The 16,786-nt window shown below is 37.7% G+C and overlaps 1 protein-coding gene across 1 annotated transcript in view; it reads right to left on the reverse strand.

Annotated features, from left to right (window-relative positions):
* The window catches only part of igsf11 (immunoglobulin superfamily member 11), a 329,356-nt gene that overhangs the window by 23,336 nt on the left and 289,234 nt on the right, over positions 1 to 16,786 (reverse strand). Inside the window, exons 2-3 of the mRNA XM_039744088.1 lie at positions 6,664 to 6,827; positions 1,333 to 1,540 (exon numbers count right to left, since the gene is read on the reverse strand). Of these exons, the coding sequence (XP_039600022.1) occupies positions 1,333 to 1,540; positions 6,664 to 6,827 (372 nt within the window). The remainder of the gene's footprint in view (positions 1 to 1,332; positions 1,541 to 6,663; positions 6,828 to 16,786) is intronic.

Genomic DNA, 16,786 nt, shown 5'->3' on the forward strand with positions numbered 1-16,786 from the left:
TACCTCCTCCAGTGGTGTTGATACTCAGACATTAAGTTGTGACTTACCTTTTCATATCAGATTTGAAATCTGACCACTTCTTTTTTATTTTGGGCACTGTGTGACTTTAAGAACTTGAACTTTTGAGTGCCGTCACCATGCTGTGCCATTCCATCAATTTGCCTTTGTTGCTTATACCACTGCTTAAGCCACCAAATAGTATATTTTTCCTTGTCTCCACCTCACAGAGCAGGACTTCCATTTCACATTCTTCTTTTTTAAATGCGCTTTTGCAATTCTCTTTTAATAAAACACTGAAGGGAAGGGGCTATGTAAATTGATTTCCATATTCAGATATGTGAAATTCTTGGAGGATTTGTACACTAAAATTCACGTTGATTGGGATTTATAAAGGGAAAGTTTGTAGAAGTGTGCATGCTGTGATGGATGGCCGGCAGTTCATCCTAGCCGACACATCCAGGCTGATAGATGGCATCTTCCCTGCAGCATAGAGGTGCCCAGGATTCCCACAGTGCATCATGGGAGATGGAGTTCGACTTCAAACCCCTGCTGGGTGCCATCATGTGACGCTGCAGGGAGATGCAGGGAGATGCAGGGATTGTTATTTTCCAAGTATTCCCAAGTCACGGGGACGGAAGAACAGAAGTACTTCCGGGCTTAAGAAAAATATAAGTCTTCATCTGACCTGGAAGTGCTATTGAATCACATGGACTGAAGGACAGGAGCACTTCCGGGTCAAGGACTATGTAAGGGACTATGCAAGACCCAGCAAGCTGAGCCGGAGTTGGGAGGGAGTGTGACGGCACCTTCAAGCATGCACATATTGACAATGCACATTTCTAGTTTTTTCCTTATGCCATGATTTAGTGCGAATTTTATGCAAGGCATTATACATGAGGCCCCAGGTCTGCGGATATTGCATTCAAAAGTTAACATATAAAACAAAAACATGCTGCAAAATCATATACTGTAGCTGGAGTTTAACAAGATACTGAAGATGATCTGAGCCACATTTTCCTATCTTAATCTGGTCCACATCTACAATAATTCACACAATATTCTGAAAAAGTCCAACATCACATACTGATGGTAGCATTCAATCCGGCTCTAAACATTTTGATTTGCACATGGAAGGATGAACTTCACTAAACTATTTACACATTACAATAATAGCCATAGAAATACTCTTCTATAACAGACAATTTTTAATATTTCACATGTCACCAGTTCACACTGTAGAGCCTTCATTTCTTAGATGTTCTTCTTGAACACTTAACAGGAAGTAAGTCTGTTGTTATGAGAATTTCAGAAGACTCCATTAGATAACAATACCTTGTACAGTTAGGCCAATCACCCCAATGTTTCTGCCGCCTCTGTCAGGCAGATTGTTGACCAGGCACTGGTACGTTCCGGTGTCTGACAGCTGTGTGTTGTTAAGGAATACTGAGGCACTTGTGCTGGGCATTGTCACCACAAACCCAACTCGACCGTTAAATTGTGCAGCACCACTGAAAACCTGCCCACCCTGGTACAGGATCACCTGCAAGATAAGCAAATAGAAGCATTAGATACAGGGAGAAGAGACCAAGGATGTACCAGGATGAAAATAAGAGACTAACCCATTAATTTTCCAACCTGCTTATTGTTGTATGTTTTGCTACCACGTGACTATAAGGCGAATTAAAAGACCAGTCTTCATTATAGCTCTTTCCATTTTTTTTATATTTAAGGATAGGTTGGTTAAGTGACTTCCTCAGGGTGACACACTTTATTCACATCCACACTCACTCATTTGGGGACAATTAAGAGTTCTCAGTTAACCCAACATAAATGTGTTGATAAGGATATGACGTCTTACGGAAATTCTTATAGGCTCCCCGCTAGCTACTCTACTTTATATTACATCAGAAAGAAAAAAATCAATGGTCATGTCTTAGATACTACTGTATGTAATAAAGAGCAGTTTGCTAAAACACCTGTAAAGGGAATACTATTAACCTTTCAGCTGACAGAAATCAGGTGATAGGCTTCTGACATGAGTTTGGTCAAGCTGAACAGGCATGCAGTGTATGCTGGGAGAGCTGGAATGTAAAGTGGGATTTCAGAATGTTTTGCATACTTGTTTAAGAGTTTCAGGTCCCAGGGTGTTATGTTTCAGCCAGGGTTCCTCCACCAGCTTGTGTTCAGATTTCTTTTAAATATCTTTTTTACTCATGTTTGATTTATTTGCTTGTGTTAATATTGTTATTTATGATTATTATTTGTATTATGTGGTTTTATTAGTTTTGTGTATTATTTAGTTCAGTGTTTCCCAAACTCGGTCCTGGGGACCCCCTGTGGCTGCAGGTTTTTGTTCCAACCAACTTCTTTTTTTAATTGAACTCCTGAGCTAATTAAGTGAACTGATATTTCCCAAGTTCTGTGTTTAGGGAACAATATAGCAATTAGAAAACTAAGTTTGCTAAAAAAAAATATTATAATGTACCAAGCAGTTATATAGGAATAATGCAATTTGTTTTCATTTTAACAGTATTTCATTCTACTTTTCAAGGTGTTCTAATTGTTTAATTAATCAATTATTTACTAATTAGTGGGTCTGACTCTAAAGTAGCTGCAGCCTTTGATTATTCAGTGTTGTTTGCCTGGGTGTCTGATCTGTTCATTTTAAATTGTCATTAATAAGATACAACGAAGGGGAAAAACTGCACAGAGAAAGGGCAAAATATAATGAAATCAACAAAAGAGAGTTAAGCATTTAAATCTATAGCAAAAGCAGAAATATTTATAAATGTCTTATAAATGTAAAAATCATGCTACTGCGCTTTTCTGAATGTCGAATAAAAGAAAAAAAAATACCAGCTAATTAAATGAGCTCAGTGCTATCAGGTGTTGTCACTGATTAGGAGTCTGGTTGGAACAAAAACCTGCAGCCACAGGGGGTCCCCAGGACCGAGGTTGGGAAACACTGATTTAGTTTCTATGTGTCCATGCTTGTTTTGCAAGGTTCCCTGCATTGTGTGGGTGGTTCCCCAAGAGGTGGTGCCACCTGTCCATCTCCATCAAGGGACTGCCCTTAGCCCTATAAAAGCTGAAGGAACACAAAGTACCTTGTGGTACAATGTATGCACTTTGTGTTAGTGGGTTTTCTGTGACTATCTCTTGGCTTTTTGTTGGATTTCTGGATTTTTACCTATCTTTTCTGTTTCGTGACCATCTCTGGATTTGTGTATTAGGACTTTCCTACTGGATTGTATGTTTAAGGCAACTTTGTTGTGCTTTTTGAGCTCTTTGGAGCTTCTTTTGTTACAGAATATTTTGTGAAATATATAAAGATACTTTAACCATTCCTCTTGTAGGTTTGCAACAGCTTTTCAGAACTTAAAGTGTATTGGCCAGTTATCCATTTTAATGGCCTGCTACGTTGAAGGACTCATTTTGTAATTTTGTTTGAAGGAACTCAGAAGATCACGAAGCCTGGTGTGAATGATTGCTCTCTATGAAGGAAGTTTAGGAAGTTACTGTTTTTTTATTTTAACCAAAAGTGAAAACAAAGGTGTCTGGTCCATTCTGAGTTTAACACAGTTTACTTTAAGCACTCTGTATGGAATCATAAATAAAACAACATGTTCCTAATTCCTAAATATTGGTATAAATTGTAGTTTAAAGTTTACAAACACTGAATCATCTTCCTTTTCTAGTTCAATTATGAAGAATAACAAGAAACAACTAAGTTTTCATTCACAGAAAATGATTTTTTTGACCATATGCTCTATTAAGTCAGCCAGTCATAACATCTCAGTGCATAAGATGAACTTTTAGTGCCCCTTTTTTTGATATCTATTATTTCCTAGTTTTCATTAATTATGAGATTTCATTGCATTTCTGGTCATCTTTACCACCAATTCCCTGTTGGCCACCATTTTGTTGCCACACATATTAGTGCTGTTTTACTCAGCTCTCCAAAACCAGTTACCCATTTCTATTTGACTGTATGTGAACCAAATGTTTGACCAGTCAGTTGATGTGAACTGGAATTTGAGACTTTGTTTTTCAAACCACAAATCTCTTCTGCTCAAAGTTGTCGACTCACCATATTGAACCCACATTAAAACACCATGTAAGACCATGCTGCAATTCGGAAGATGGTTATGCTTACCATGCCACATTGTGATAGTTTATATTTTTGCTTTTTAGAAAACATTAAATTGTGTTTAATGTAATGAAAAATTCCCACTGTGTCATGTTGTACACTCCATTACATCATAGTAGCTTTGATAGCTGGACCACAGACCCTTAGGCTGCTCATTCAGTTTTCATTTCTGACTTACTGTGTGACACTAAGCAACTCACTTAACCTGCCTGTGCTTCAGAGTGAACAGTTGAATGCTTGGGCAGTAAGAAGAATATACTATCTATAGTGCTGGAGAATTAAAAGTTTTTTTGTATTCAAAAATTTTGGTGAATGGAATATATTTCTACAGAAGCAGTATTACTGATTTATAAAAAAATCTGCAACTGTTTTTGAAGCAAAAGGAAACAGAAAGTACATTTCAGTTTCCATTTTTTCAGTCCCCTTAAACATGTTCTTTACAGGCCACAGCCTGTGCTGGCAGCAATGATTACAAAGAGCCTGAGTCAGCCTAGGGTTAGATGCCAGTCCACTGTAGGACACTCAGAAAGGCCAAGTAAGTAATTAAGTAACACGGTGGGACTAAGCTCACATGAAGAGAGGGAGTACATGGAGGCTCCACTCAAATATCAATAATTTTTTATTATGTTAATACCCTTTTAATAAATAGTCATAATTTAAATAGTGCTTATGCTTAAGGAAATTAAGAGAAGAAGTTATGAGGGGAATTAGCATAGTAGACTGAGACTTATCTTCAAATGAGTTTGTGAAGAAAACGGGGAGTTGGAAACATTTTAAGGATAACTTTCACACAAACATTAGGAAGTTATTTTACAAATAACCACGAAGAAGTAGAGTGTGGGCAGTAGGACTTTAAGGACCTTAAAAGTTCAATGTAATGTTATTTTGGAGACATTAAGTGGATAGGAGAGGATGAGTTTGGTTGGTCTGAGTGGCTCATTCTCATCAACATTTTTCTAATATTCTAAAGTGAATACTTGTATTAGCAATCATTTTTTCTTCAAATATGGATAAATAATCTTGCTTAAATAGGTATGCTAAGATTTATTGTGACACATTTCTCAGAAGAGAACAATGAATCACGTCTCAACATGGAAGGACAGCAATTGTTAGTTGGTGAGATGTCCCTGTGCCCCTAACACCTTTAGAAAATCACTAAACAGATCAGGGATTCACTAGACACTTATTAGTATTTACGAAAAACTGCTGTCCTGTTACATCCAGTTGTTTTGTCTTTATGTGTAAGGTGCTACTGTTGCTAGGTCCAACTTAATCTTCTTACCCTTGGGATCAAGAATTTAAAGTGGATAGGAAAAACTGATGGAGAAAGCTGCAAGATTAAACAAACCAAAGTCACGAACACTCAACAGCACCAGAATATGCTGCTTCAGAGATTGGACAAGCATTGTCAGCTCGATCAGATCGCCTAGGTTTTGATGCAGCCATTGTCAATGACCATTGACACCCAAAACTGGTGCCCCCTTCTTTAGTGTTAACTCAGCATATTATGTTTATTTTAGAACCTAAAACACAACAGTTGTAGCTATCTGAACATATCTATTCCCTAATAACTTAATATTACATTATTTGTGTTTACAAATATTGTATACATATATGTGTAAATTGAATCTTACATTGTTTTTAGCATTATTGAACTTGTTAAGTGAGAGGAACTCTCTTTAAGAGACAGTATTAATTATTTCAGGGATAAATGTAAAAGTTGCACTTGTAACATTAGAAACTAAAAGATGAATATACAGTACACACAGTGAACATTTTCCTTTGATATTTACTACTCCTGGAAAGTGGTTATCCATTAAATAAAACCCACTTAAGCCAGTAGCACCAAATTCATTCCAGAAACCAACCCTGAAAATGGAGCCAGCCCATCATAATGCCTACTCATACACCTAAATTGCCAATTAACCAAATCTGGATAATTTGGAAAGAAATTGTCACCATGCAGACACAGAACATGCTTGCAAAATTCAGAAAAACAACAATCAGGCGTGAGTTTTAAACCCAGGAAGCTGTGTGAGGCAGCAGCACTAAACACTGTTCCACTCTTAATTTGCTTTAAATCAATTTAAATTATTCTTACTAAGCACACTTCCACTTAGGAATTCGGTTTTTTATACAACAATTACAGATATAGAATGAATTCATACTAACTTGGTTTAAATCTACATTTTAGTTGATCTAGGTTATCCACATACAACAATCTGAGAACATATTTAGAATTAAGACATGATGATTTAAAATTGGATGTCTTTCTAAAGCATTTGACATTTGAGTTTACAAATTTAAAATAACAAATATATTTACTGTATGAGTATGAATCTTTTTCACAGATGACTAAACAGTTCCTACTTCACATACAGTAACTATTGACTCTGCCTTGTAGTTCAATTTCTGTTCCAGCAGAGGGCGACAACCCTCTACAAATGAATCACATTTCAGTCCAGTCATCCATACTTTGTAATTTCAAATAACAATAGATAGATATAGCCTACCTGCTCTGGCTGGTTGGCATTGGAGAGTGGGGTTACCATCCAGATAATGTTGAGGTTATTGAGTGCAGCACTGGTGGTAAAGGTACAGGGAAGTATGGCAGTCTGACCTCGAGCAACCTGTACACTGCTTTGACTGACTGACACCTCCAATGCCATTACATACCCTGTGGGAAATAAGAAGAAACACTTCAGTTTGATGGACATTGCAACATGCTTGTCACAGTGGTAAGCAGCAAATACTTTTTGACCTTTTTGGTTCATCTTTCAACTGATCTGGCACACTCTATCCACTATGCAATATATCTCAGAGTCAGGCACAAAAACAAAAATCAAAACTGAGACAAAAAAGTACTCTTTAAAGTAATCCATTATTGTGGGCTCCATGTAGAATACCTGAATTTTAGTTTTGCAGAATTTGCTGACATGATGTTTATTTATATATATATATATATATATATATATATATATATATATATATATACATTGTGGAACGAGCCCCGGACACAGACAGGCGGACATCATTTTGTCACCCAACACACATTTATTTACAAACTATTATTTACAATAGAGAGTGCACAACCTAGTGCCGCAACGCTAATCACCCCAAAGTTCAGGCCTCTTTCCTTAGTGCCTCTCTTCTCCTCCTCTACTCCTCTGCTCCAAGATTCTTGTCCACTTCCACCCGACTCCAGCCATACATGCCCGGATGGGTTCCAGGTGCTTCCCAACACTCCTCCAACAACACTCACCTTTGTGGGGGAAGTGCCGGCTGCGCACCTGGAAGCACTCTGGGTGTCCCCGGTCCTCTTCCCCCCAGCACTTCCGGGAGTGGTGGAAGTGCTGAGGTCCAGGGCTCCAAAGGCACTGGGGCACCCCCTGGCGGTAACCACGGGCCCCTACAGGGTTGAGCTTCAAAGCTCTGTTCCCGTGGTCCCCAAAGCAACCAGGGTGGTCGCCCCCTCGTGGTCTATAGGAGGCTCAAGCCCTCCTCCGGTCCTCCTGGGCGTCCCATCTGGACAGCAGCTCCAGCCACTCGCCACTATAGATATATATATTGTCGCAGTAGGGGGCAGTAGTGCTCCCTTGAACCCTCAGGTACCACGCCAAACACCTGGTAAAAGTGCTACAATTATTCTTTTTATTATAACAATGTGCACTAAGCACCCTCCACTCCACACTATTCATAAATCACAATAATTAATCAATAATCAACAATCCTCCACTCCCAGACGCGTTGCCCTCCTACCACCCAGCTCAGCTCATTGTCTGGGAGTTCCCAGAGTCCTTTTATTCCTCCTGACCCGGAAGTCTTTCTGCCCAACAGTTCCACAAGTCCTTATTCCTTCCGGGTCAGGGTAAACAGTACTTTTCTTCACCCCGGAAGCCCGTCACTCTTCCTGTGACAAACTTCCGGGTCATGGTGCCCAAATGAGTCCATTGGCCTCCCGACAGCGACTCCCAGTGGCCCCCAAGGTATCCAGCAGGGCGGTGTATAAAAACTAATAGTCCATGAGGTCCTGCTGGAATTCGGGGCCAGTATATGCTCTCGGGAGAGCTCCTCCTAGCGGCCAGGGGGTGAGTGCCGGAGTAAAATGCCGGCAATCCACCACAATATATATATATATATATAATGAAAACAATCTATGGTGTCTCTGATAAAGAAACAGTAATGTGTGTCAAGCAGAATGAACCACTGCACTGCAGTCTTTTTCCAGCCTATAGCTAATTCAACACCAGAACAAGACAGCTCTATGACTAGACATCTCCGTCTAAAGTGCTTCTTTGTATAGAATAAAACAGCCAGTAAAATAAAAAGATTGAACACAGGTATAGCATGACCTTTTTGAGAATGACATTATTGGGTTCTTGGCAAGTTCTGAAAGAATTCTCAACGAATTATATTCTCTCCAATTTGAGATAATATTGCACAGGACATCACTTCCCCAATGAGTTAGAGAAGGTGGATGTTCATTGTTCGAAGTGAACAAAATAAGTTTCAGTACAAGTTGTGTGCCAAAGGTAAGATGTTACAGCTGATTTTTCATAGCACGGTTTTATTCCATCTAAGTTATTACTCCAAATATTGTTGTTTAAGCATGAGGGGTACTTTAAATCCCAGGCTATCCAAGAGATATGCAATTTTTTTTCCCCCAAAATGATTTAAATGTATGACATTTCCAAAACATGTTACCTAGCGATGCTTGCAGATGATGACATCACTTTCAAATTGAATTTTTCCTTGGGTTCAGTTTAGACAATTTTAGAGGAGACATGCATTGAAATTTTCAATTGAAATATTGAATTGAATTATTGCTCATTTTGGACTAGGATGTATGTTATAAATGGGTGGATTCAGTTCCTCATTTGAAATTTACATCAAGAGACATCTTTCTCATTGTTCCCTAACACTCCCAGTTCCTTGAAAGTTTTTGATACAGTCTGGTGGTGTAGTTTGAATCTTCATCCATAATAGCCAATATGGCCACAGGGATAAATATTCAGGAGGTGAAAGATGGTGGAAGTTGGGCAGGTTACTATTGTTTATATGTGTGCCACTGGAAGATTCATTTTAAAGTATAATATTTTGAAGGTTGAGAGGCTGTATATTTTTAAATATGTTTAAGCATTCTGAGTCTATTGACTAAAAAGAGACCTGCACAGAAATAAAATTAATATGCCTGTCAAGGTTTTCAAAGATCCTGAAGTTCTTTAAGACAGTTCCCTAAACCCCTTTCTTTTGGGTAGTACCAGTTTAAGGATTCTTATATTGGTACTACCCAGGGTACATTTCACAAAAACATTAGGAAGTTTTTCTTCACACACAGAATCACAGACACATAGAGTTGCCAAATAGTGGGGTAGACAGTAGGACCTTCAAAAGCAGACTTGATGTTATTTTGGAAGAATTAGGTGGATAGGACTGGCGAGCTTTGTTAGCCTGAATAACCTTGTCCCCGTCTAGATTGTTTGAATGTTCTAATGTTCCCCTTAAACAGATGCATACAATTCTGGGCCGAGGCAAACTTTACTTCTTCACAATCAGGTCTTATTACTCCTATGTTCCTCAGCATTAACCCAGTTCAGAGTCTCAATCTCAAACTCAGTTTTGGTATAGTATATCATGCATGTGTGTCATGTGGGTAATCTTCCAGGCCCATCCAAGGTAAGCAATACCACCCTGGGACACAATTGATCACAGACGCTAATTGTGTCATCTCTTCTTCTGCCCATAGCTCTGAGGACACTACCAACGAGAGCAACTGGCCTCTCCACTTCCGGTCAGAGGACTATAAATCAGCGGGACTCCCGGTAAGTGGTGTCTGATTTGGACATAGATCAGACAAGTATCTCTTTATTTAAAGGAGACACTTTAACATTTCTTTCTTTATCTGCACCAACGAGCGCTGTTTCTTTTGTTTGGGAAACCATCATTAAAAGGAACAACCTAATTGAAAACCCGACATTTATTCTTTGCATTCATGTTGTACCTCACTCAATAGCAAGTGTTATTCACTTAATGTAGGCTAACAGCATGTGCAGAAATCCACAACTACAAAGCATCAGCACCACATTTCTACACCACACATTACACACAGTACATGCATGAACACACAAAGCACATTAAACACACAGTAAACAGAACAGTTTCATTTTGATTAGCATCAACAAATCAAGACACTTTGAAGCCCCATTAACATTATAATTGAGAAATAGCCAGTTGGGAAAAGAGAATAGGAAATCAATAACTCTGTTAAACAACACTACAGATCCCTCAGCATCCATAATTCCTCTGTCATTTAAGTCCTCATCCCCTCCCATGTCTATGTTTTTCTAAACTCTTTGATGTTGGTATGAAATGTGCCATATCAAGACTGACTTATTTGAATGCTTTTGTTTAAGGGAGTGCCAGGCCATCTCTGGGCTCACTCTTAATCACACCCACACTAGGCCAGTTTGGAATCAGAAATTAACTGAACAGACATTTTTTTTTTTGGAGATGTGGGAGCAAAACTGGACTAACTGGAGGAAAACCCAAGGAGACTCAGAGAGAACATGCAGACTCCACAAAGACATTGATTTTATAGGATGCAGGAATCAAACCCAAATGTTAGTTCCTTAAAGTAGCAGTGTTGACCACTATCTCACCGTGCCAGGCTAACAAAGGTATTTAATAAAGGGCAAAACACATGACAGGGACAGGTCTTTATCTTCATATTTTAGTTAAATTATTAGAAACTTTATAGACAATTAAAGACAATTGAGTCCCTCAAGCCAGTTGGTTAACTAATTACTAAACTGTCTTGATATCATATGGGGCCTTAATTAAAATTCCCTGAGGGTCTTCCCTTCACCTATACATCCTTTAATTACCACCAGTGTTCTCAAGACTATGATTCACTATTTAAGCACAGGACTTCTACTGGGTCAACTTTCTCAAAGTCTGTGGGATTACATAGTGGATAATTAGACTCCTACTTGCCCTACTCCGGTCAGGTCTCAAGAGTTTTCGTTTCTCTTATTTTTAGCTGAAAGTAGTACTTGGCTTCCTTTTTCTAAACAACTTGCAGTGCTGTTATTTCTTTTTGCAGTCAGAATTTCATTCAGTACTCCACATACACCCTGTCATTAGTAGTTTATTTACAATACAGTTTAATGTTTTTTTAGCCTTTTTAATCACTTCTGCATATTGCCTGGAGCATCATTTGAATGTTGTGTCGATAAAAAATGTTAAGTACTTTTCACAGTTAACTTCTTGATGACATGTAATACTTAAATTCCATTTGACCTGCTTGTAGCTTTTGTCTGCATTGACGTGTATTTTCTCATTTTTTTAACATTATTTTTCTGTATTTTTACTACCTCTTCAGTATTCACTGTCACTTCAGTATAGGCAGCATCTGATAATTGAAAATGTAGCTGCCTCCTGTCACAGGTTCATGAATTTACAATGCATATCTAATAATTACCCAGTTCTCACCATGTCCTAAAATTAGATACATTTAACTTAATATAGTTAAGTAAGCTTGTAGAAGCACTGTTAGCAGAGTTTGTCAACCATATTGGGTCGAATCTGACCTGGTACTCCTTATCACACAACTTAAGTTTATTGAATTTGGAGGACATTTCTTTATACAAAGCTGCAGTACTTTAAATGAATACTCTACCCAAACATTATATTTTTCTAATGTTATTACCACATGTAGTTTGTACTGGTGACCATAAAAAAAATGTAATCTCATGTTGTCGTGGAGAAGGGACACAACAAAAGTTTCTGATAAAACAGGACCTAATGGTGACCAACACTGGACAACAGCAAACAATATCAAAATATCCATTAAAAATATTAAGTCATCCAGCCAGATGCTCACAATGTGCAAAACGCATGTTCTTTTTTATTGTTAAATAACAAAAAATAATAAATGAAGGTAGTCTAAAAACAGGAAGTCCCATCACACAAGGTCACACTTTTGAATTATAGACAGAACTTTTGACCAATAGATGTGGGGGAGAGGTTGGTCCACAAAAAGAACAGGCTCCAAGCAATCAGTTACCAAACTAACAGAAAATTTGTTAGTTTTTTTTCCACGAAAACATGACATGGCCATCACTACAAGCTACATAGGGTAAGTAACGTATAATAAAAATTATTTTTTGTTGAGTATTAAGATCCTGCTTCAGTATCTCAGCAAGGCTGAAGCATGGACTTTGACTTTGCTATTTTAAATGCTTGATTCTTTACTTTTCACCCCGTCATTTGTAGATGTTCTAATGTAATTGGGTTTTTGTTCTCTCATATGATCTAATTTTAATCAAGCTTCACACTGAAGGCCTCACATTTGTTCTCTACAATCCTGCAGCAAAAGGAGGGCAGAGGTCATTGTGGACCCAGTAACTGTGAAGTGCACATGGTCCTGTGGCAGTAAAATAATTCCACCTTATCGTGTCTCCTTCCATGCGCTTCAATTTGTTGTGAAGTTCTTGAGGTAATATGTTCTGTTAGATTTTCACCAAGTGCACCACTTTCTGTAAATGACTTTATGTTCCTGGTATTTTGTCAGTTGTTTCAGTTGCCCCCAGCCCTAAAAAGACTTATTGGGACTGCCTTTTTGCTTCCTTTTTATTTTTTAAGCATGTTCTTAAATTTTCTGTTTTTTCCAAAAAATCTTCAATTTTATTACTATTGCTTGTGGACTTGCATCTAATCTCCAATAGAGTGTTTACAGTTTTTCTCCAGTTTAAGCTATTGATATTTTTGTCTAATCATTTTGAACTGAAAAAAAAATAATTTTGAGGACGTGCGAGGGCTATAGCCTACCATATTCAAGGGGCCAGGTTTACCTTGGGATGAGACCTGTTTTGTAAGTTATTTCTGAAGGCCTCTTCCTTTGATAGTTTGTGGGGCCTAACAATTCCAAATAAAGCCAACTTGCAGTTGAAAAGAGCAAATAGTCAGGGGGAACGCAATGACACGGGTAAGAGTCAAAGTTACTGGAAGGGAGAAAAATCTGAGAAAAATACTGAAAACAGGTCCTCACCAAAACTAGTTTTTAGTTATATCAAAGCTGGGATGGCTGTGTTAAAACAAACACTTTTTGTAGTGATTGCATTTTGAAGTTGTGAGTCACAATAGTAGAAATCACAAGAGCAGCCGCAGATATGGCTCTTATCAACATTATGGATGTAACCATGAGACATTAACCTAAATTTGCAGTGCTTATGATGGAATTCTGTTCCAAAAAGGGCACTATAATGCAAACCCTATCATAATTATAAAAATAAATAAAGCATGAAAAATGAATTATATCAATACAACATTAAACCAAATTGAATCCCAAAGGGTCAAAACCATAAATCACAACATCTTTTTGCTTTAGAGAGAAATGATTTTCTTTTGGCCACCCTTCAAGGAATACCTTATTTATTCATCAATTAAACTTTTTCCTATTTTGGCAGATCCCTTGATATAGCATTTGAGTTTTTTGTGATCCCCTGGCAGATCATACAATCTGATTTTTGGCTGAATTTGCTGTGAAAATACTGATGAAACTTGGTAGGATGCCATCACAGTGAGAGTATTTTAATTCGGAAATAAAGGAATATCTAGACATAATGGTCATAAGGAGCCTGCAGTGGTTTGATACCAAAAATAAAGTGTAAAAAACAGACACCAAACTTAAAATTAAAGGCAAAAACTTGGTTAACATTAAACAAAGCAAATTTATTATGCCTAGTCTATTTCCCTTTATTTCAATAACTAAAGGTATTACAGAATGTAAGGAAGTGCATCCAAAGGTTAGATTCACGCATATGCATGCCATATCTTAAATAGCTTTGTCACGTTGACATCCTAACAACCTAACCCTACACAAATGACCACCATCTTTACCATAAATACCCTATTTCTAAACACTGTAAAATTGTTTAAACCATGGGAACAAAAGGATTGATTGAAAGGTATTAAAATAAATTCAAAGTAATATTAATTTGATTTCATAACATTCTTAAATTATTAAAAATAACAACATATAATTATAACCCTTGCAAGTATTCTTGACAGGATGATTGGGAGCTGTTTTGAATTTTTTGTAAATAATCCTTCTCACTGAAGAATTATGGGCTTCAGATTGTAAAGAGATGGATTTGAAGTACTAATGCACAGCAACATTTTCTTTCTGGGAACATTGCAAATGGCTTTTGTCCTTGGAATGGAGTTCCCACAAGTCTGAATGCTCCGGACTGAAGCAGTTCTTTTTATTACGTGTATTCGAGTACACTTGATTAGCAGCACCTGGACACAGCTGCCTTCAGAAATGTTAAGGAAGCAGTTACAGTGCACTTCCTCTGACATTTTCACATATGAATTCTGCATGTTGGCTTATTTTTTACTTGAATAAATAATACCAGAGTAAAAAAAATAAATAAAAAAAATATATAAACTTTCTTTATAAATTTTTAAAGTGCCTCTAACTAACTGCCTGTTTAACTAAGACATTCTGTAACATTTGTACCTAGCACATTACCAAGGAAATGATGAAATGATGATATGTAATACTTTATATTGTGTCCTGTATAAGAACTTAAATATGAAATGTTCCTGCTTATACATACAGTAGATATGTGCCAAAGACATTTATTCTGTATAACTATTTTGGGATCATTAGATGATATTAAAAGGTGGGTGTGTTAAAAAAGTATACCATTTATCTGTGTGATGGTTGGTATAAACTGAAATGCTTTTTGACTGTGTTATGCAAATAAAGTTACATAGTTTAGTTACTGCAAAAATGTATCTATTATTCATTAACTCCTACATAATAAGACCTAAACAAAGGCATTTTTGATCTTAATTACACTTTCTGACAGATAGGGGGTGCTGTCGTTCCCTTGAACCCTCAGATCAGTCACCAGACACCAGGCAAAAGTCCAATAAACGACTTTATTAAAGTAACACAGTGCACAAAGCACCCTCCTCTCCACAATATTCATAAATACAATCAAACCACAATAATAAACAATCCTCCACTCCCAGATGCGTTGCCACCCTGCCACCCAGCTCAGCTAAACGTTTGGGATCTCCCATAGTCCTTTTATAGTCCGTGACCCGGAAGTGCTTCTGAACCTGCAGTCCGGGTCAGATCAAAAGTCTTCTTTTCATGCCGAGGTACGTCATTACTCCTGTCGCTGTGACTAAGATGTACTTTCAGGTTATAGGGCACGTAACAGTCCTTGGGCCTCCCTGCAGCGTCCTCTAGGGGCCCCTGTGGTTTCCAGCAGGTCTGTGGATGAAAACTCCATTGTCCATAATTTCCTGCTGGCATTCAGGGCACCTCCATGCTGCAGGGAGAGCTCCACCTGGCAGCCAGGGGATATTGGCTGGGATGACTGGCCAGCCATATTCCACAACTTCTACAGTGTGTGCAGTGTGGCATATCAGGAGCCTTTGATACACTGGAAAATGACTTATGAATATGAAGGATTTACAGATCTCATACTGAAATATGTAATATCAAGAAAAATATGTCTCGGTTTAGCCACTTCTGACAGTTCCAAGTGAAATTATTTTAGAAGGTCATATGGTAGAGATAAATAACCACTTTATTGATGCTTTGTAAGTGTCATTATCACTAAAAGAAGCCTTTTTCAGGTCTCATCACTGAAGAGTAAATGAGTAATAGATGCATTTTTATGATCTTCAGAAATATGTATGAAAATTGCCATCAAGACTCCTTAGTTTGGATGCGACATTTTCCTTTTTGCCTAGGACAGCAAAAATGCCTACAGCCAGTTCTGGTGACACTTGTTCGCAAACAGTCCCCCAGACTGATGTTTACTCAATTATGTTGACTTCTTTTCTAAGTTGCTTTGGATAAAAGCATCTACTAAGCAAATACATGTATCTTTTCAAACATCTGTAACTTAGTGTGTGTTATTCTACTAAACTGAAAAAAAATAACTTTGAGCACAGAACCCTGGAAGACGTCACAAATGACATCACCTTTATCTGTAATGATTGTCTCCTGCCCATTAACTAACCCACCAACCAGTTTGGTAAGGAATGCCAATGAATTCTATCTCCAGGATCCTAACAAAATTATTGAAACTCTAAGTAAATGGCCTATATGCTTTTTTCTTGCTTCTCTTATTTCCTACTCAAAGATGTCACCACCACCAAAACGTATTAAACTCTTTCTCTAGGATAGATTTACCTGATTTACATAAAATAATTTCTCAACTGAGACCCTCCACCTGCGTCCTTGACCCAATACCAAGAAATTTTTTCAAAGAAGTATCGGGCGTGCTAATTGATAATATTCTTGACATAGTAAATTTTGTCATTAAATACGGGGGTCTTCCCAGACTGTCTTAAGACTGCTGTAGTTAAACCCCTACTTAAGAAAAATAATCTTGACTCCTCTGCTTTTGAAAATTTTAGACCCATCTCTAACCTGCCTTTCTTAAGTAAAATTCTAGAGAAGGCAGTCATTTTGCAATTAAATGACCACCTCAATAAACATGCTATTCTTGATAAATTTCAGTCAGCTTTTAGAACAAATCACAGCATAGAAACTGCACTCATTAAAGTAGTAAATGACTTGCGGGTAAATGCAGACAGAGGCCATTT

Source organism: Polypterus senegalus, chromosome 2 (genome assembly GCF_016835505.1).
Source record: "Polypterus senegalus isolate Bchr_013 chromosome 2, ASM1683550v1, whole genome shotgun sequence".
In the NCBI taxonomy this organism is placed as follows: Eukaryota; Metazoa; Chordata; class Cladistia; order Polypteriformes; family Polypteridae; genus Polypterus; species Polypterus senegalus.